General features: G+C 36.3%; 1 protein-coding gene across 2 annotated transcripts in view; it reads right to left on the bottom strand.

The window, feature by feature from the left end:
* Positions 1-22,023, bottom strand: part of LOC150100092 (scavenger receptor class B member 1-like) — a 219,697-nt gene that overhangs the window by 184,701 nt on the left and 12,973 nt on the right. For both annotated transcript variants that reach the window (XM_090402417.1, XM_090402418.1), the window contains exons 2-3: positions 15,427-15,513; positions 2,233-2,324 (exon numbers count right to left, since the gene is read on the bottom strand). In XM_090402417.1, the coding sequence (XP_090258543.1) occupies positions 2,233-2,324; positions 15,427-15,451 (117 nt within the window). In that variant the 5' untranslated portion in view covers positions 15,452-15,513. The remainder of the gene's footprint in view (positions 1-2,232; positions 2,325-15,426; positions 15,514-22,023) is intronic.

Raw genomic sequence — 22,023 nt, 5'->3', positions numbered from 1 at the left:
TGAGTAAAACATACTGCATGTTGTAAAGCAGGTGCCCTCCCTCATGACTCCTTGGAGGTGTCATGTAATAATAATAATTTAATTGGTAAAACATACTTCAAAGTTAAGATATTACCTTTTAACACACCAATATATATAAACAACACAGTTTTTATTAGAAATAAAAACTGTGTGAAGTTCCTATTGAGCTCAGCAGATGGGAGAAATTCCATTCTCAGCTTTGAATCATAAAGCTCAAGCTACTATAATGATATCACAAACAAAATAAGATGGAACAACCTTACTCTATCTTTCTTAACCTTTTCTCTGAGTAGTTCATAATCATCAAAAGTTAAAAAAAAAAAGTTGAAGAAATTACAATGATACTAAACTCCTAAGTAACATAGTTATCTTCATCCTAACTTAACTTGAAACTGGCCCTTTAAAAGATTTAATTTTGCACTATCTCCTTCGCAATTTCATGAAAAATATTATTCCAAGCCCTCTAACAGAATCATCAATCATCACAGGAGATCCTTCCATTCTATATACAAGACCTATAATATTGCATTGGACTGTCCCAGGATTGGCACTCTCTACCCTCTCTGGCAATGCACTTCACTCATTCTCCAAACAAAGAATCCGTTCTCACTCCTTTGCTCATAACATTATACAGCTTCTGGAAATGATGTTCTCCCATCACCACGTGCAATAACTCCCAATGAATAAAAAATCAAATTTACTTAATGGTTATTTGATATCAGAACACCAAAACATATCTTTTGGTCAATTTTGCTGATAAGTAGAAATATATAACGAATCAACATGTTGTATAAAGTTTTGATCAGGATCCCCCCTTAAGTCTCCTAATATTTTGAAGATATGGAAATGACGGAATTGGATACAAAAACAAATAACTACCAGAATTATGAAATGTTAAATATAAAGATGGAGTGAGGGAATGCAGTTTGCAGAATTTAGCAGACAGGAGAAAAGAAAAATATGACTTGGACATATGAGAGTAGCTTATTAGACAAGTCTACACATGTCTGACAACTCAGCCCAGGTGCATCCTAATACCTCATACAACACACTGATTCATTATATTTCCCTACTTGTCAGTAAAAGAGGCCAAAAAATGTGTTTTGGTATTCTAGTACCAAATAACTATCAAATAAATTGATATTTTTATTATTAATGTATAAGGAAATTTTTGGAACAAAATATTTTTAGAAAATAAACTGTATTGCCATTTTGGCTTTTAATAATAACATTAGTAGTAGCATTATTATTATTACTGATATTATTCAGATCCTCCATGAAGTCAGATTCTTTGTGGGAAGTCTGTTTTAGACCTATAATGAGTCTGACTCCAACCACTCCTTAAACTCTTCCATTGCCTGCACCCTCACCAGTGTCTCAGGTAATGCATTACATGCTTCTATCACTCTTCATGGAGGAGGGGGAGGGGGGAGAACTACTTCCTCACTACGTCCTTTTGCACCTTTCCCTTTAGTTCTACATATGAAAAAAAAATCTTGCCAGTGTCAATTAGTAAATACCTCTCAACAATTTACATTACTTACTTCATCCCATCATCTTCTATCCAACAGACTCTCTGTAGATTACATGCCCTACCATCCAGTCTATACAAAACCAACATTCTACAGTACCTTTTTTTTTTAATCTGTCTCTGTTCTCTCTATAGTTACTTCATTCCCTTCAAATATCACTCTTATATCCCTGCCGGTAATGTCCTCTAGCAGATTGCAGCAATCCCCTGAGTTGTCTTTATAACCTTTGTAATATACCCTGAACTTAAAATGTTCATCTACCATCACCCTAGTTTGCTTCTTCCAACATAGTTCCACCAAGAGAGTAAACACCCAATTCCCCATCTTTAAATCCCAATTTTAAAAACTTATATTTGGATGTGTTAAAATGACATTCCTATTCATTTATATCCTTCATCTTCAGCTTATTTAAATCCCTTCTGAAGAGCCACAACATCCGTACTGTTACTAATAAGCCTCCCAAGATGCACATAATCTACAAAAACGCTGAATATCTCCCTACCATTCTGTAACAATATCACTGACAAAGACTAAACAGTAAAATCCATCCTGAATTCTATGGAACCTCAATTGTAACTTTCCTTTTCCTTGAATATAAAGATAAACTGAATATAAAATAATTTATATTTATAAATTATGTCTAAATAACTACACAGAAATTATAACACAAAAATATTACCTTTTTGAGCAAATGATTAAATATGAATGGAAATATGACTAGCAATATGGTGCCGAGAACTGTTAAAATTATTCCCACAGAGGCAAGAATAACTGAAAAATTAAAACAAAATTTTGTATAAATTAATTCTTCACATTAAAAAAAGATTTTCAAATGCAAAAACATTATGTTGTATCTTAGTAATTAAAATATCTTTGTGGGATGTATTTCAGGCTACAATACTCTCAGTGAGATAAAAAAGCAGTGCAAGAATGTGTTTGACTTCTGATCAATGCTGGATGTGATAACAGTAGAATAAACTACACTTAAGAACATTTCCCAAAATCTGTTCAGGAGACTATCCTCAATGAAATGTTGCAAAAAAAGGTTCTACTGTAGCTAGCATCATTTGGAAAGTTTGAAAAATTTGCCGATTTGGGGAACTTATCAACAAAGAGCCATGGAATGCTTGAAAGATATAATTTAATATTAGGACATAGTCAAAGAAAGAGTGAGTTAATATCCAGGCATAAAGTCATAAGTTATGGTGTATGTGAATGGGTGTCTGAGTGAAGAAGATTTCCATGGTAATCTACTTAAGCCCTATGTAGAGAAGTACTTGTGATGAGAACCAAGAAAGTAGAAAGTTATTAGTTTTAAGCAGAAAGTTCCCTCCACTGTACACATTAATTTCTAAATAAGAGCACTGGAATGACCAAATAGTCATTTAGGAAGGCTGAAGGTGACCCTTCATCAGCAAATATAAAGTTTAGAGCAAAAATATGCCAGCATAACATTGTTCTTTTCTTAACCAGTTTTCCTTTCAGATATACCACAGAGGTCACCTCTCCTCCGAGTAACTCAGACCACAATCTTATACAAGTTTCCTCTCTCACTCAGTGTCACAGAATGCCCTCCAGTCACTCTCAACTTCATGTCTTCTTCTTCTGGCATTCCAAAAAGGTACTAAAGTGAGACAACCTCTGGAACTTCTATTCTTCCTTTCCATGGCCAGAACTACTGCTTCAGCTCTTCTGATTCGAACACATGCTCAGAGCAAATAACAAAAATTATCCTCACTTGCATGAAGGCTGTCATTCTGCAAAAGGTGCCCAAAAACAGTTTAAAAAAATTTAGCATACCAGTGGCTTGCAATAAATATTCCAGTTTCATACTCAACCTATGCTGAAGTATACAGTAAGTGCAAAACAACCACCAGCAAATCCATATATGATTTTGTCATGGTCAATATCATAAAACTGACCACCAGTCTAAATGGAAATTGTACCTTCTGGTCCCTTGCAAAAGGTAATATTACAGCCCATCTGCTTAAATCTTAGTATGGAGAAATGTGTCTGTCACTCTTGACATTTCCATCTAGAGAGCATCACTGTTAAAACACCAAATGGTAAAGATGACCTCTTGGCATCTCTCTTCTCCAGCTCTTACACAGATGACCAATGTAGTTTGCCTTAGTCATATATATAGAACACAAACAGATGAGGGAGAGAGAAAAAAAAATCAGCAATGCCAGGGAATTGATCCAGAATCAGCTACTTATGCCAATGTCAAATTGTATTCTTAAGCTTAGGAGGATAAATAAAGTAGGAGTGAAAAGGAAATGGATGAATCATGAAATTATGCAAAAGCTTCTGAGAAAGAGAATGTTATACAGGAGATATAAAGGACAGAGTGCCTCTCAGTAGCATGAGGAGTATTAGATGCAGGCTAGGAAGGTGACAAGTGTAGTGCAGAAAGAGAAATTGACATATGAGAGATCGGCTAAAGCAGTAAAGCAAAACCCTAGAGAATTCTACTGTTATGTTGATAGTAGAAGAGAAGATCAATATGGAAGACCGACTTTAATTGCTCGAGATAGAACACAAGTCACATCTACTGAAGATATAGTAGAAATGTTTAATGAGTATTTTGTTAGTGTATTTTATGTAGGAAATGGAGTTAAGAGTGGTTGAATAACAATAGGAAAGAGGACAAAAGACTGATAGTTTAAGAATGGAAAGTGTTTAGAATATTAAGTAACCTTGATATTAATAAGTCTGTGGAGTGGATGAAGTATCACTACATATAGGTAGGATCAGAGCCGGTGCTAGGGTCTTTGCCGCCCGCATGCAACGTCTATCTAAGCACCCCTGTAATGATCCGGGCATGTGTGGACTGCAAAACCTAAAAAGTTTTCGCTGATCTTGACAATTCCATCGTCACAGGAAACAAAGGGAATAATAACGGTCATTTGTTCTGTTTTACTTGCATCAGGTGTGCAGTCTAAAATTATGGAATAATATTTAGATTTTCAAATTGATAATAAAATTGTATCCCTGATTGCGTTTCTTAAAGTTTCCAATATTTCATTTTGTCTGTCTTTACTCAAATAGTGTCCTCTATTATTTCAATGTAGGGCCCTTTTAACATGATTTTTCAGTAACGGGATCAAACTTCACAAACAGTTCGACTAATTTTAAAAAATTGCCGTTATTCCTTTCATATAATTTATCAGATGATCTGCGAAAAGCTAAATTGGCTACCAAGGAATTTTATAATTTCAATCAAGCGTTCTAAAAACACTCGTCCAATGTTTCTTTTCTATTTCATAGATGCTTTGAGTCTGGCAATCAATAGTAGTTTTGTTTTTTAAATTTTTATCAAGTTCCTTCCATTTTAAGAAAATTTTCATGTGAGTTAAACTAGTCTCATGTCTATGCAAAGTTGTATTTAGATTTCTCCAATCATTATAACCTTCTACAATACTTGATTCAGTAGGTGCAAAAAGTTTGCAACAAAAGCAAAAAACAGAATTTAAAGTTTTGGAATAAATGAGCCATGTTCTTGGCACGAGCTCCTCGTTTTCCATTTTTCTATTATAATACATGTTGCCAAATTTACGACCGTATGTATCTCTGGGATATATTACATTTTTCTTTTGAACAGGCCCCATTTCAATTAAAACAACTCTTAACTTTTCATCAATATTTCTCCATTCACCTAGATCTTCTAAATTTACAGAGACTAACAATGTGCTAATTTCGTGGTCAACTACAACTAAATTTTCTCCTAACTGTTTTTCACTTAAATCATGCGTCATGTTATCTTGTTCATAGTTGCAATAGTACTTTGATGCAAAGTGGATGATGTGCACGGTTCTTGAACTCTGATTTCTAATGTATCGAGTTGGTTACGATCTGCATCAGAATATTTTGATATTTTAACAAATTTATTAAGAACCCCAGTTTGTTTCTTAACATCTGCTTCTTTCGTAGCATGTCACTTACGATTTTGTGCAGCGGATAACTTTTTTTTAAATTTTTGATTCCATTTTTATTTTATACCCGCAAGAAATTATTGCACAACATGACACAGAGACGAAATAATAGTCTGCATTGCGCTACGGTCAGTAGTCTACTGAGATGCGTACCATATGACTGGTTAACCAGCAACAAATGTTTTGTACGAAAATTCGTTTCTGCACATAAAAACCGTTCACCAATTCACTTTAGATAGACTGCAGTAGACACAACATTCTCTATGCAAGCATTTAGCCTGCTCTCACTGCAAAATTGTAAACAGCTGGCTGATCAAAGAGGCGGTAATATACAATTTTTCTTAATTTTTATTCGGTGTATCCGGCCTTATTTTAATATTGATCATTCTAAGAATTTTGTTTTTATGATAAAATTCTTTTTCTTAAAAATGAACTTATGAACGGTGCCCCTTCGTAATGACGCCCGCATGCCTGCTTCCGCCAGCCCTGGGTATGATAATCAAGAATGCAGATGATATGCAGTACTTACAGAATGATTTGAATAGGCTGGAATTGTGGGCATTGGAAAATGGTTGTCAGTTCAATATCAGTAAATGTAAAGTCATGTACTTTGGTGTAATTAGATATCCAGTGTCATATTATATTGGTGAGATTATACTAGAAGAAACTGATCAGGCTAGGGATCTTGGAGTGTTAGCAGATCATCATCATCATCATCAAATTCCTGCCATGTACCCTCAAGGGGTGTACAGGATATGACAGTACTACATGAAAAAATTACATCATTACTAACTTCCTATCTACAATTTTCCTCCAAATCAGTCTGTTACTTGTCAAGACTCCAACATTATCAGATCTTATATTTCTATCGTCTAAGGCACTTTGTACAGTATCAATCCACCTATATCTTGGTCTTCCTCTGGGTCGTTTTCCTGCCAAACTGGCAGAGAACACTTGTTTTGCTAATCTTTCCTCTCCCATTCTATTTAAGTGACCATACCATCTGAGATTAGCTCTGCTAACGCATTCCTGGATGCTGACAATGTCAAGTTCTTTCCTAATATCCTCATTTTTAATATGATATTGCCATTGATGCCATCTGTTCACGCCTCTAATCTTTCTCAGGACTCTCATATCTGCGGTCTCTAGTCTTTGGTCAAGTGTTTTACTTCTGACCCAGCTCTCAGATCCACAAGTTAAAATTGGTTTGAACACAGTCTTGTATACAGCTAATTTAGTGTTCCGACTAATTTCTTTCTTATTCCATATGAATTTATTCAATTGACTTCCCACGATACCAGCTTTGCTGATTCTGTTGCCTATTTCTATATTTAGTTTACCATCTTCAGTAAAAATTGTGCCTAAGTAACTGAAATGTTTTACTTGTTCCACAGGTTCTCCATTCACAACACAGTTGACATTTTCAATGATTCTGCCTATTTTCATTGTCTTTGTCTTTTTATTGCTGACCTTCATACCATATCTATTACAACAGCTATTCAATTTAGTCAGAGAATCTTGCAGACTTGTAGCGGATTTATTTAGAAGTATAACATCATCCGCATAAAGCAAAGAGCTGACATTAACATCTCCAATTTTGATATCAGGTTTAATACCACATTCCTTCATAATGTGATCCATATAGATAATGAATAACAGAGGGGATAATGTACATCCTTGTCTCACACCAGATTTAACATTAAACCATCTTCCTGTACTTCCTTCAATTCTAACTGCTGACTCACAACTCAAATAAAGACTAAGTATTGCTTGATATAATGCCCCATTGACACCATATAACTGCAGCGTATTGAATAGCTTCTCTCTTGGCACCTTGTCATATGCCTTTTCCAAATCGACAAAACTTAAATACAGATCTTTGTTATATTCCCATGCTTTCTCGACTATTTGTCGTAAAGTGAAGATCTGATCCTGACAGCCTCTATTTGGCCTGAATCCAGCTTGTTCTTCACCAAGCTTTTCTTCCACAATTCTTCTCAACCGTTTCTCAAGTATACTTGCATAGATCTTGCCAGGAACACTCAGTAGGGAAATACCTCTGTAATTCTCACATTCAGTTTTATTTCCCTTTTTATATATGGGTACTATGAGAGCTCTACTCCAATCATCGGGAATTGGTCCCTCTGTCCAGGCTTTCTGAACTATGCAGTGCAGCCACTGTAAGACTCTTATACCACCATACTTCAGCATTTCTGGTCGAATATCATCTACTCCTGCTGCCTTTCCACATTTCAAGCCTTTGATGGCTTTTTCTACTTCAAGTATGGATATGTATTCCTGACTGCATGCCTGGTCAGTGTTTTTTTATCACTGTGCTGTCATCACTGCTTGTTTCATTTAGCAGTTTTTCAAAGTAATTACTCCATACTTCAAGGATATCTTTTTCTCCTGTTTTCATTTCACCTTTATCATCTCTAATTCCTTTTACAGCACTCTTTCCTCCATTCCTAAGCTTCTTCAACAACCTCCAGAATATTTTGCCACCTTCTTGATATTTATTTTCTATATTCTTGCCAAAGTCCTCCCATGACTTTTGTTTAGCTAGTTTTACACACTGTTTAGCTTTCTTACATTTGTCTCTGTATTCTGTAAGAGTAAAAGCTGACTTATTTGCCAGGAACTTTTGATATGCTTTCTTCTTTTCCTTCACTGCCTCTTTAACTTCCTGTGTCCACCAGGGAGTTCTGATTTTTTTATCTTTGCACACAACCTCACCACATGCCTCTCTGGCAGAATCAATCAATGTTTCCTTCAGAGTTTGCCACTGAATCTCCAAGGTTTGATTCCTGTTCTCAAACTCTTTCATTTTCTTTTCAATAATATTTCTGTATTTTAGTCTACAGTTTACATCTGAGAGCTGCTCAACTTTTATTCGCTTTAAAACTTTCTTACATGTTATTCTTTTCAATATGAAATTCAATTTTATCCTGCTCAAGACTAAATAGTGATCACTTCCAATTTCAAATCCTCTGTACACTCTGGTGTCCTGCACCAGGGAAAAAACATCACTATCAACAATAACATAGTCAATGAGACTTTTCTTATTCCTAGCCTCTTCTCTCCATGTGAATTTGTGCACATTTTTATGTTGGAACATGGTGTTAGTAATAACCAGTCCATGTCCTGAGCAGAAATCCAACAGATATTTGCCATTATTATTAGCTTTGCTCTTTTCTCCAAATTTTCCCAAAATATTTTTGTATGTCTCACAATAATTTCCTACTCTACTATTTAGATCCCCAACAAGGACCAACTTTTCCTTTTTCATTGTGTCAGTTGCTTTTTCTAATGCCTCAAAAAATTCGTCCACTTCTACCTTAGTAGAACCTTCTGTGGGACCATAGGCACAAATAAGTCTCATTGTCCAGTTCCCCATTCTCATATTTGCCCACATTACTCTACTTGAGACTGACTGCCATTCAAGAAGATTAGCCTCGTATTTTGTGTTGAATACTATGGCTACTCCTTCTTTTCCTTGATTGTTATTGCCTGAATATAACATTTTGTATTTATTGCTCAGAAAGATCTCACCAGTTTTGGTCTTTTTTGTTTCAGTCACCCCTATTATGTCGATCTGGTACTTATCTAATTCCTCAGCTAGCTCCATTTCTTTGCCATTCAGGCTTCTTACGTTGATAGTACCGATCTTTAACTCTGGTGATGTTGAGTTGGGGTTTGTTTTCAGATTTGTTCCAGTAGCTGACTTTTCGCTGTTCGCCCTGGTTCCCTGGCGAAAACAACGGGGGCCTTGTTTAACCGGGCGACGCCCCAGCTGGCATGAAATTTTGTCATGTTGTACCATCATTTTTTATTTTGGTTTAACCAATAAGAATACAATTTGGTCAGCTAAATCCCAAATTGCCAGCCCATCCTCGTTCGTTCAGTATCAAAGTAGATACCCAACAGGGTGCACCACGAGAAGGTGAGGATTGGACATTAGGTCAGAAGCCCTGGTCGGTTCTCCGCATTCCTTTAAAGGCTATGTGGAGGTCTCCTCTCAGTTATACAGCTTTGACCCTTAAGCACCCCGTGTTAGCAGATATGAACTTGAAGTTTGAGGCCATGCATCAAAGACTGCAAATACAACTCAAAAGATAATTGCAATGCTGAAACAAATGTTCACATGTAAAGATAAGGACGTCATTTTGCTTCTTTACAAGGCTTTGATAAGACCTCACTTGAACTATTGTGCACAGGTCTGGTCTCCTGGTTTGTGTTGTAATTCTGATAATGGAGAGAGTGCAAATGGAGAGTGTTAAAAATTATATCAGGATTGTGGAATACTGGTTATAAAGAGAGGTTAAGAATTTGTAGATTGAAAACACTAGCAAACGGAAGAAAGAGGAGATGATATGAGTGAGACTTAGAAACTTCTGAAAAGGTCATACAGGATTTCAATTGATGGAATTTTTATTTTATGGAGGGTAGGGAAAGGACAAGAGGGTATCCTTGGAAGCCAAGAATTAATGCTGCTAAGAAGGGGATGAGATCTAGATTTTTCTCTCACAGAGTGATGCATGATTAGAATGGATAACCACTGGATGCTGTGCGTGCAAGCAGTATAAATGAATTCAAAAACAAGTATGATAGCTGAGACATGTATATGATGTATAATATTACAGAAATGTGCAAAAGAGCTGGCAGAGTCCTTCAACAGAAGTTGAGAAACAGTCCCAAAAGAGTAGAAGGAAAAACTGTGACATTGCACAAAAGAAAATGCAAGTCAATGGTATCAAACTGTAGGCCAGTGTACATGTCAGGTGTAGTGATGAAGATTAGAGAGGCTGGTTAGAGACAGAATATAAACATCGATCGATGAGAATGGAAATCATCCAAGAGAGCAGCAAGAGTTTAAGGGAACGTCATGCTTTAGTAAGCATGACATTCACTTGGTTATATTTTATAATATGGTGACTAGGAGATGCATATACACCCGAAAGAGGAGACGCATATACAGTGATTTTTCCAGATTTTGCTAAAGCATTGGATTTAGTACCACATGATAAACTTAGTATTTAAATTGAGCAGGATAGGGATAGTAATCATTTGGTAGCTTGGTTACAGGAATGGACAACTGATAGGAGCTAGGAAGTTGTGTATGAGGGTGCAGTTTGCCCAAGAATATAAACACCAATTGATGAGAATGGAAATCATCCAAGAGAGCAGCATGAGTTAAAGGGAATGTCATGCTTTAGTAACTTGGTTATATTTTATAATATTGTGAATAGGAGATGCATATACAGTGATTTTTCTGGATTTTGCTAAAGCATTGGATTAAGTACCACATGATAAACTACTATTTAAATTGAGCAGGATGGGATGTAGTCATTTGGTAGCTTGGTTACAGTGATGGACAACTGATAGGAGCTAGAAAGTTGTGTATGAGGGTGCAGTTTCCCACAAAAGGAAAGTGATCAGCAAAGTACCATAGGGTTCTGTTCTGGGACCACTTTTGTTTAATTTCTATATCAATGATACAGTTCAGGGTGCGAGAGGAGATCTTCAGTTATTTGCTGATGATGCTACTGTAAAACTCAATGTAGCTTGGAAGTACCAAAGTGCTTTACATAGATTTTTACAGAGGTCAAGTCTCATGAGATTGTTACAAAAATAACCTTGCAAGTCTCTATATTTTATGCTAAATATTAATGTAAATAACCCTATGGGAATTGACTGTACTTACTGCTTTAACAAAAATTTCTAGAATGTAAAAAACAAAAGGCAATGCTTTGCCACCAGAACTTTGTATAATAGCTATGTATAAGGGCACAAGAAAGTTGTTTACAATTTAAGTGTATGAGGAAGTTGTTTGCGAGCTTTGAGTATAAATACCTTCAAAGGTTTTTGTCAAAGAGGTCGGCAAGTTTCCGCTGCCCAACAAGATAGGATTAAAGGAGTGCACAGAGGAGAAGAAAGAACAGGTCAGTCTTAACAGAAGATCAAGGAGTCATGCTGAATTCTTCGAGAGTTACAACCGTTGATGCAAGCAGAACACGAAATAAAAAGGAACTGAGCCAAACATCGAAGGGGCAGTTATCAGAGTCGGCAGTTAGAGGCAGAAATTCCAGAAGTAGGATCCAGAGGACCGGACGTTATGGCAAACCCACTCCAGAGGAGAATGGAAATGATGAGAGAACAGCCGATGTAAATACCCAAGGCAGTGTCGGTCGATGTCTTTTTTAGCCGTGGGAGGTCAACTGAAGCCAAAAGCAGGAGAGCGATCTTCAAGCCTGTATGCTGAAACCTCTTGCCTGAGCTTTTCAAGTAGTGAAAAATTGCAGTTCAAAGCCTGTCAATATCCCAACGAAGCATCCCCCTGAAGCAAAGCTTTCCAGACGGAAGCCTAAGGCCCGAGATGAAAGGAAAAGCATAGGGACCTTTAGTGCAGGTTGGATGAGTGTGCGACACAGAGCCTTGGAAAGTTTGTTCCATCTTTTGTTGTACATTCCTTTTGTAATCTAGGAGATACATTATAGATCGACTGATAAGAATTAACTTAATAGTAATAGGTGTCTATAAGAGAGTCCTCTGATTTGTTATTAATTGGAATATAATTTGTGAGATAACTTGGCATAGCTAGTTAACCTCTTTGTGAGTAAATTAAAGTTTCATAATTTAATTTAATAAGCAGAGAAGTAATTGTAATTATATTGTATAGTTATTTAGTATTGAAAAGGGAAAGTTTGTTTCTTTATACTAAAAACCTAATGGATAGGTAGAGGGAGTAATCTCCCTATCGTTTAATTAATGTAGTTTGTTATTAATGTAAATAAATGTGTTTTAATTATATGCCTATTGAGTGCTACCCGATCTTTTATTTTACAATGCACTGTTCCTAAATAAACTCGGATCTGTGAGCGGGAAACAACTAAGGCATTAAAAGTGTAGTTTAAGTACTTCAGAAACACGACCGTTTATGTAAACTTTATTGAAGGAATTTATGCTAGTAAGAGAGAGAGATCTACCGGATGTTTTACTGAGTCTCATGCCGATATAGAAATACTGGTGGCGCAGTCTTAACAAATAAATTTTCCAGTGTTCATAGGCATACAACTAGTAAACACGAAAGGTGGATAAACATAGTACGCAATAGAATAAGTAAGAAAGGTTACGAAAGCAAAAGCACGCTGCTATAAAGAATAAAGAAGATATTACAAATAGGCAAACAGCTTTCATTACAATAACGCATTAAAAACATCATTTGTTACACTACATTAGGAAGAGCAATGTAAGGAAGTTCTGATATCATGCTGCTACAAGAGAATTTGAACAGGTTGGGGTTGAAGAATGCAGGATGTCATTTCAGTGTTGCGAAGTATAAAGTCATTCCTAGAAACCGTAGAGAGGACATGCAAGTAAGGAAATGAAAGGGAGCATATTTTGCTTGGGATTGTGAATGAATGGAGTGGGTGGCGAGAGCTCCAATACTGAATGTAATCAAGGCAAGTTATGATAGTTAATGTTGTATGTGAGCTTTCGGTCTCCCACGATGAGTTTTCAGACTTTATGGAGGTTTGAAAGTAATATTTATGTAACTTCCTATCAATAATTTCCTTCAGCTTATACTGTTAGATCTTTTATTTTGGTCTTCTAAAACACTTCTATCAAATTCACCTAAATCTTGGTCCTGTATTTTTTTTATGCCATTCTCAAATTAAACCCTTGTTTTGTTAACCAATTTGGTTCTAACTATTCTGCTATGATGCCATAGTAGATGCAAGCAAAAATGTTGCTATCGAAACAAGGAAGCATTATGTCACATTCATGTTAGCCAATCAATCAAAACTGATTATAGTAGAATCTTAATAATACACTCAGATTTACACAGGTTCTCATTTATACAAAGAGCATATTTCTCTGCTCAAGGATTAGCCCTTTTCTATGTATATGTATTACCTTCTACAAAATGTAGTTAAGATGTATTAGAAAATCTGTTTTTATCCCATGATAAATAATTATTAACGACTGACCTCCATGGAGTCGTTGTGACACCACCATGAGTTGCCTCAGACTTGCACTACATGCAGGCGCAAACTTGACTTACTTGTCTGTTTGCTCACTTGGGAAATGGGATTAAAAACCAAGTTTATATAAAATTACTTGGTGTCTTGAATATGTGATAGTTGTTTTTTGCTATGAATCTGCAAGTCACATGTTCTGCAATACATTTAGTGCTCTGAACATAGTAGTGCTTCATTTACATAAAATTAAATTCTTATGTCAGTGGCAACTCATGGTGGTGTCACTCTAGGCAACTCGTGGTAAAGGTGGATTAAGCTCTGATCATTTTTCTTAGTATTTTTCCCTTAATGTAAAGCACATCCCCTTGCGGAGATGTATGATGGTATGCATTAAAGGCAATGGTCACTACCCATACCGGTTTTGACCTTTATTGAGGCCTCGTCAGTGAGAGCCAGACCTGACAATGCTAAGGTTGAAGTAATACAGAGCTTATGAATTTTACCTAAACAAGTTGCCACAAGGTGCTTTGAGCTTATTAAATAAAATCTCAGAATGAGAGATAGATGTAGAAAGTTTTTTTAACTTGGATATATTAATGTATTCAAGACACCAAGTAATTTTATATAAACTTTTTTTTTTTTTTCCAACCTTAGCATTGTCAGGTCTGGCTCCTACTGACGAGACCTCAATAAAGGTCGAAACTGGTATGGGTAGATGGGTAGTGACCACTGCCTTTAATGTATAGCATCATACATCTCCGCAAGGGGATGTGCTTTACATTAAGGGAAAAATACTAAGGAAAGTAATCAGAGTTTAATCCACTTTACCACGAGTTGCACTACCATGAGTTGCCTCAGACTTGCACTACATGCAGGCGCAAACTTGACTTGTCTGTTTACTCACTTGGGAAATAGAATTAAAAACCAAGTTTATATAAAATTACTTGGTGTCTTGAATACATAATATACCCAAGTTAAAAAAACTTTCAACAACTATCACATTTGATAAATGCCTGCATTGCATATAAGTTATGGTATTGCAATTAAATGAAACTGGATCCTTTCTCTAAATTAGATTAATTTATTAGTTAACTGGGTTTCATGTTTGCTTTAATATTAATACTTTAAAATTTTTAAAAATAAAAGTTAATATTAATAGTATGTGATTTGATTTTATTCCAGCAGTTTATATATAATATTATATTTCATAATATTGGTTTTTTTTCCTCATGGTTTCTCTAATAAATAAATGCAAATCAAAATGTTATATTATGCTTAATTGTTACAAAATATTTAAAGTTACACATATTAAAGCTATATTTTCACATCTACTGAAATGGTCAAGTTCCTTCATTTTTGCAGACATCCTTAATATGAAAGCTGATAATTTACATCCCTTGGATTTTAATTTAAATAAGATTCTACTGTATATAGAAAGAAAAGTGACAGTTTCCATATAAAAAAGTGTATTACTTAAGACATTTAAAATTTTAATATTCACTTTTTTTTTTTTTTTAAACCAGAAGGTGCCACTGTCATTTGAATAAAGCAAAATGGCTCCCGAGTGTGTGTGTGTGTGTGTGTGTGTGTGTGTGTGTGTGTGTGTGTGTGTGTGTGTGTGTGTGTGACATGCCTGCTTAATGATATGTTTGGAAACTTGTAACAAAGTCAACTTCTCTTCTTATGCAAAAAAAATTATTTTGAGATACCTCCCTTCAGAGTTATTATTTGCTCGCATAAAATATAGATACAGGCAAGAATATGACTTCTTGTTACGCATAATATAAATTTTGTGTCTGTTTCATGAGATAATTTTTTTTTTCCTTGTAAAGAAAAGACAGATTCTCTTCCACCTCTGAAGTAAAAATGAGGGTACAAAGACTATTATATGATCAAGGAAAAAATTCTATAAAAAATACACTCTAACATAATTAATCATACAAATTTTATGCTTACCAAATTTTCTGTATTTTGCTACCATGTTTACTATACTGTTAGGAATTTTCAGTTCAGTATCTTACAAACTTGTGACTCAAGATCCATCTACATAATAAAATAAAAATTAAAACTTAAATTCATTTAGAATTAATATGTTCCCTAACTTAACTGAATAACTGCTGTAATAAATTCATATAAAAATCACCATTAAAAAGGCAGACTATGAAAATTGAAAACACGAATTGTGTCCTGAATGCACTATAGAAAAAGTAAAGTATTTCAGTTATTTAAGAAGAATTTTTATTGAACATGGCAAATTAAATATGAAAATAGACAACAGAATTTAGCAAGGCAGGTATGATAGGAAATCAAATGAATAAATTTATATGAAATAAGAGAGAAATAAGTCTTCTTCTTCTTCCTTTCCAGGTTTATAGGCCAAGTGGCCTGTTCCAGACTTCGATGGTAATTTAGGAGAGAAATAAGTCAAAACACTAAACCAGCTGCATACAAGGCAGTGTTCAAACCACCCATAACTTATCGATCTGAAAGCTAGGTTAGATATGAAAACACCTGATTAAAGACTACAAACCACAGTTATGAGAATTCTGAGAAAAATTAGGAGGCTGAACAGATGGCATCATTTGGCAGTTTCATATTAAAAATGAGGATAACAGGAAAGAACCTCAGAGAGAAAAGGTTAGCAAAAGAACTTTTTTTTTGTTTGTTTTTTGTTTTTTTTTTGCCAGGATGGCAAGAAAAAGATCCAGTGGAGGATCTTGGTCCTCCACTGGATCTTTATTGATCTAGATTGAGTGAGAAGTGCCTTAGAAGACCAAAATATAAGATATGACAATATTGGAGTTCTGAAAGATAACAGATTAACTTAGAGGATAATTGTCAATAGGAAGTTAGTAATTATGTAAACTTTCCTGCATTAAGATCATAATGTTCTGTATACCACTGAAGGTACATATCAGGAATTTCATGAGGATGAAGGTGCTATTGTAAAAAATTCATTTAAAATATTTTTCGTGAAATGGAATTTGAGTTTACTTTAAATTTGAAAACTATCACTAAAAATAGGGTTTCATATAAGTAGTCTGAAAATTGTAAAAGGATACTTTTTAATAGAAAAAAAAAAAAAAAGAAAGAAAGAAGAGAGAGAGAGAGAGAGAGAGAGGGGACATTTAGCTAAAATATGTTTATTATATACATTGACTTTACATGCTCCCAGGAAAATTTTGTAGAAAAAAGCCTTTCCAAGAGAGGAGGAAAAAAACACCATCTTCTACATAGGACTTTCAGTAACGAGTACATCAAGCAGACAGACATAAGTCAACTGCTTCCAGCTGAATTTTTAAGGAAACTTTAAGATCGATCTGGATATAGTTTTCAGCTTTAGTATCATAGACCAAATGCAAATACTGTATCAGTGCTAGATCAATTTGATGTTATATCAGGCACAGTTTATAACTTCCACTTCTATTTTTGTGTGGATCACATTATGGAAAGTATTACAAAACTTGAATTTTACTTTGGTGGAGACTGCTCAAGAATGTTATGAAAAAGTTGCAACATTGCTTTGCGATTACAATGTTAAAGTGGCTTCTTTCCCAACATATGAGATTTTGAGGGTTCTTACATCCACCAAAACCTCCACATCCTCCCATAAAGAAACTAGATGTATACAAAATTAATTGGTCTTCCAGAATTTTCTATGTAGGCCAGACAGGACAGTCTGGAGAGATATGCATGTCTAAACTCAAACAAGTCAAGGAGAGGGGAAAAAATCACAGATCAGAATTAGCCTTCCACACAAAAAATACAGGCCACCAAGTAGTTCAGCAAAAAAACAAATGTATGACGATCATAACTGTTTTATAAGAAAATTTAAAGAGGCCTTAGAAATGTTCCATATTGAACACAATATAACAAAAACCAAAGTTTATTAATCCTGCAGAAGTTTGGTCTGCTTTCATCAAAAATCCATCAACTAAGCAGTGATTATAATAGTCTTAGACGTCAACTTCAGGAAGTTTCATGGAGGGAGGAATTGGAAGGCCTGGATATCATTAGTAGGTAAGATAGTGCCATTGCATAAGTCTGTTACCACCCTTATGCAATGGCACTATCTTACCTTCCTTCCATTCCCTGGGCACCTTTGCTGAAGCCAGACTTTCATTGAAAAGTCAGGTTAAAGGCACTGTCAGTTCCCTAGCACATTCTCTTAAAACTCGTGGTGAAATACCATCCAGTCCCAAAGCTTTACTTACATCCAGAGTACTCAGCATCTGAAACACACTCTCCTCCTGTACCTCTAAACCTCGAACCAGCCCTATCCCTCCAGCATTAAAACTGACTCCTCCAGGATGAAATACTCCAATAAAGTGTTCATTGAACAATTCCACTATGTCCTCTGCATCAGTTACTCTATTCCCATTTTTATCCCACAATATCATTCTTCCACAGTCATTCACCTCCTACTGACCACATAGCTAAAAAAATTCCCTGGGAATTTCTTTGGATCTTAGGGCCAATCTCCTCTCATATTCCAGTTTCGCTTTCCTTACCACACTAGTCACTCTTCTGGCCTGTGTCTTATATTCTTCATGCATCTTCTCTTCACCTGTCTCCTTATATCTTTACATAGCCTCTTTTTCACATGCAATTCCTGTTTAATATTGTTTTTCATCCACTTTACTCCAAATAAAGTTATACTGGAGGAAGTAGGGGAGACAAGAGATCTGGGGTTGATGATTGATAGAAACCTGATATTTAGGGGACATATTGCAAAGGTGGTGAAGGTAACATAGAGGATTGCTGCAATTATGAGAAGGACACTGACCTGCAGAGATAAAAAGGGTTATCATTCCGTTTACAAGTCTCTGATCAGACCACACTTAGACTATTGTTCTCAGATTTGGTCCCTAGGATTTGAAGGGGATAAATTAACTGTGGAAAGGATACAAAGACGGATGACAAAGATGGTTTCAGGACTGTACAAGGATAGTTATGAGGATCGGCTGAGGGAATGTGGACCGCGAGAGTTTGGTGGATAGAAGAAGGAGAGGTGATATGATTGAGACTTTTAAACTGTTGAGAGGTGGTTACAATGCTGACACTGGAGAGTTCTTTCGCTTGGTTGAACAGCAGGAAGGAGTAATGACAAGAGGCCATCCCTGGAAGTTACGAAAGGAAACTGTGAGCAAGAGGGCGAGGAGTGGTTTCTTTGCGTGGAGGATGGTTGAACCATGGAATGCATTGCCTGATGGAGTGGTGAGAGCAAGAATGGTCAATGAGTTTAAGAAGTGGTATGATAGACTCTGTGTGTCTTGGGGGGGGGGACCTCCCCTCGATGAATCTTGAAGACTTTATGTTCTTAGGAAGGACCTCCCACGATGAGTCTTTTGACTCCATGGAGGCCTGAATAATAATAATAACTGTGGAACTGGGATATGACCTGCTTTATGCCACAAAATGTGATGACAACTAGCATTGTTCAAATGCTTGCATATTATTTAATACAGGTTTTTTTGGGCCACTGCATTTATATGTAGTAATGTAGATAAGGTAGATACTAGATGTAAATAAGGCTGTGGGACTTGATAATATATCACCACGTATTCTGAAGGAGTGTGCTAGAGAGTTGACACCTGCCTTGACATATTTTTTTAATACGAGTGCACTTGGTCAAGTTCCTAAAGAGTGGAAGGAGGGCAAGATTGTGCCACTTCATAAAGGAGGTGATCGAACTCAAGCATCAAACTATAGGCCTATCTGTGTGTCAGGTGTTGTGGTTAAGTTGTTGGAGAGGCTTGTGAGAACTGGGATCCAGAGTTGGGTTGACAACAATGGTATAATTTTTGATGGACAGCATGGATTTGGTAAGGGGAGGTCATGTTTTGGTAATCTACTTACTTATTACAATAGGGTGACTGCTTCCTTGGACAGAGGAGAAGGATACACAGTAATATACTTGGATTTCGCAAAAGCTTTTGATAGAGTACCTCATGATGGGTTGACAGTCAAACTGGAGCAGATGGGGTTGGATATTGGATTGGTGCATTGGATTGGAGACTGGCTGTCTGATAGGTATCAACGGGTTGTGTATGGGGGTGCGGTGTCCAGGAGAAGGGGAGTCACTGGTGGAGTGCCTCAGGGGTCTGTTTTAGGGCCATTACTATTTAACTTATATATTAATGATATTGGTGAAGATTTGGATGGAGATATTCAGTTGTTTGCAGATGATGCAGGGTTGGGACGAACCATAAAGAGTAGTGAAGATGTTGTGGCCTTGCAGGGGGACTTGAGTAGATTGAGTGATTGGGCAAGCAAATGGGGATGCGAGTTCAATGTTGCAAAATGTAAGGTTTTAAAATTTGGAAAACAGGGATGGGATGCGGAATTTATGCTTGGTGAGAGTGTATTGTTGGAGGTGGAGGAAATGGGAGATCTGGGGGTGATAGTGGATAAGGATCTAAAATTTAGGGGACACATCGCCAAAATTGTGAAGACAACACAAAGAATTCTGGGAATGATGCGGAGGACACTGACATGTAGAAGTAGGGAGATACTTGTTCCAATGTATAAGGCTTTGATTAGGCCACACTTGGACTATTGTGCCCAGATTTGGTCACCGGGTTTTCAGAAGGATGAAGAGATGTTGGAAAGGGTCCAAAGGCGAATGACTAAGGTAGTTTCTGACCTCTGGAATGTTGAGTATGAGGAAAGATTGAAAAGATGTAATTTGCAGAGTCTCGTGGAGAGAAGGAAGAGGGGAGATATGATAGAGACCTACAAGTTGGTAAGGGGTTGTTATAGCATCAATGGTGGAGAAGTTCTACAGAGAATAGTGGGAGATCAGGGGAAAACCAGAGGTCATCCCTGGAAACTGTATAAGGAGGGTGTGAGTAAGGGAGTGAGAGGCAGGTTTTTTTCGTGCAGAGTTGTGAGCGATTGGAATGCCCTGCCTGAGAGCGTGGTGTCTGCAGGGAGTTTGAATGTGTTTAAGACACGGTATGATGAGATGTGTGTGTGTAAGATAAAAGGACCTCCTAGATGAGTCTTTGACTCCATGAGGTCTTGTTTTAATAATAATAATAATAATGTTGAAGTTCTTAGCATCTGTTATGCATATTCAATTTTTTCTTGTCCTTTTTTTTTTTTTTTTTTTTTTATATATATATATATATCTTATACTCCTGATGATGTAAGTCCAATGACTCGCACGCTTCTATGTACCTGACAAGTTTCAGGTGGTTATATTTATTTTAATAAATCTTTTATGTTTAGAACCATGTGATCTCGAACATGACATTAAAGAACTTCATTGTGATATAGTTCACCAATCACAGTCCCTTTTTCAAGCACTTGTAGCTCAGTGTGTCCATAAGTATAATCCCCATCACCACACACCATGACCCTCCCAGCACAACCATGTCTATCATTCTTGCAATGGTAAGCAGTACAACTTTCATACCAGATCAAATGTTATCTAGAATCAGAAGAAAGATTAAAATGACTCTCTGCAAAGGGTACATTAGTCCTTTGGTGTCTTGTCCAATTTTATGGATCCTACACATGCTCTACGATGAGCTATGGATAAAGGGACAAAGACTACAGGCCTTCCAGCATATAAGCCTACTTGTCGCAGACATCTTACTACAACATACCTGGATGCTTAAATGGAGCCGACCTGCAAGATGACCTGCTGTGCTGCATCGATTACATTTTGATGTTACAACCAAAAATCTGTCTTCATGCTCCATGGTAGAGTGAGGGAGACCTCTTAGCAAATGTCTAGAACACATTCCGTTGGCTTGAAATGCTGCCCAGAGCCTCGATATAATGCTATGTGAGATTCCAAACTCCCTGGCAACATCAGTAATTCTGTGGCCTTCTTCAACTTTTCCAATAATTCTTACCTGCATGAAATCATGATGAGTGTTTGAGACATTACAAGACATCCAAGTTTGCAATTTTATTCCTTCACAAAAAAAGCTTACTTCAAACACAATTCACTTAGCTCAGTCTTTTATCTTGTTGAATATTACCATATGACCCTCCTTTGCACACAATTCAAAAATTTGAATGTGTACTTGTTTTCTACTTTTTTTTATCATCAATTATACAAATTGCCACAAGCTGATTCATCTGAATTTGCAACTGTAATCTTCAGAAACAGTGTTTGTCCTTAGGTTTGGACACCAGTGTATAATTATAAATGGTTGTGTCACTAATGCGAGTTTTTTTTCCTTCGTTTCTCATAATGTACCGCCATAGCACAATTGGAAGAACAATGGAACATTGCACCCTTGACTGGAAAAGACTTGGGTTTGATGAGTGGAATCTTTATATGAGCTTTCTCAATTGAAGGTGAGTTAGCCAATCTCATACAGAGGTGGCTGGATTTTCATCTCACGCACAGCCAAATCAGCCAAGAGAACATGCAATTATGTAGGTAGAGAATTAAGTAGTAGGGCAGACAGAGATGTATGAAGTGGAGTGTCCTTCCACGATAAATCCTTGGAGGTGTCATGCAATAATAATAATAAACACTAATGTAAAAGTATGATTAAGCATATTCATATCATTAACACACGACTTATGCTC

The sequence above is a fragment of the Typopeltis vanoorti genome, chromosome 13, assembly GCF_054136105.1.
Source record: "Typopeltis vanoorti isolate ZY-2024b chromosome 13, IOZ_Tvanoo_1.0, whole genome shotgun sequence".
NCBI classification, from domain to species: domain Eukaryota; kingdom Metazoa; phylum Arthropoda; class Arachnida; order Uropygi; family Thelyphonidae; genus Typopeltis; species Typopeltis vanoorti.
Note: the sequence above shows the minus strand (reverse complement) of the source record. Positions and strands in the feature narration are given on the sequence as shown.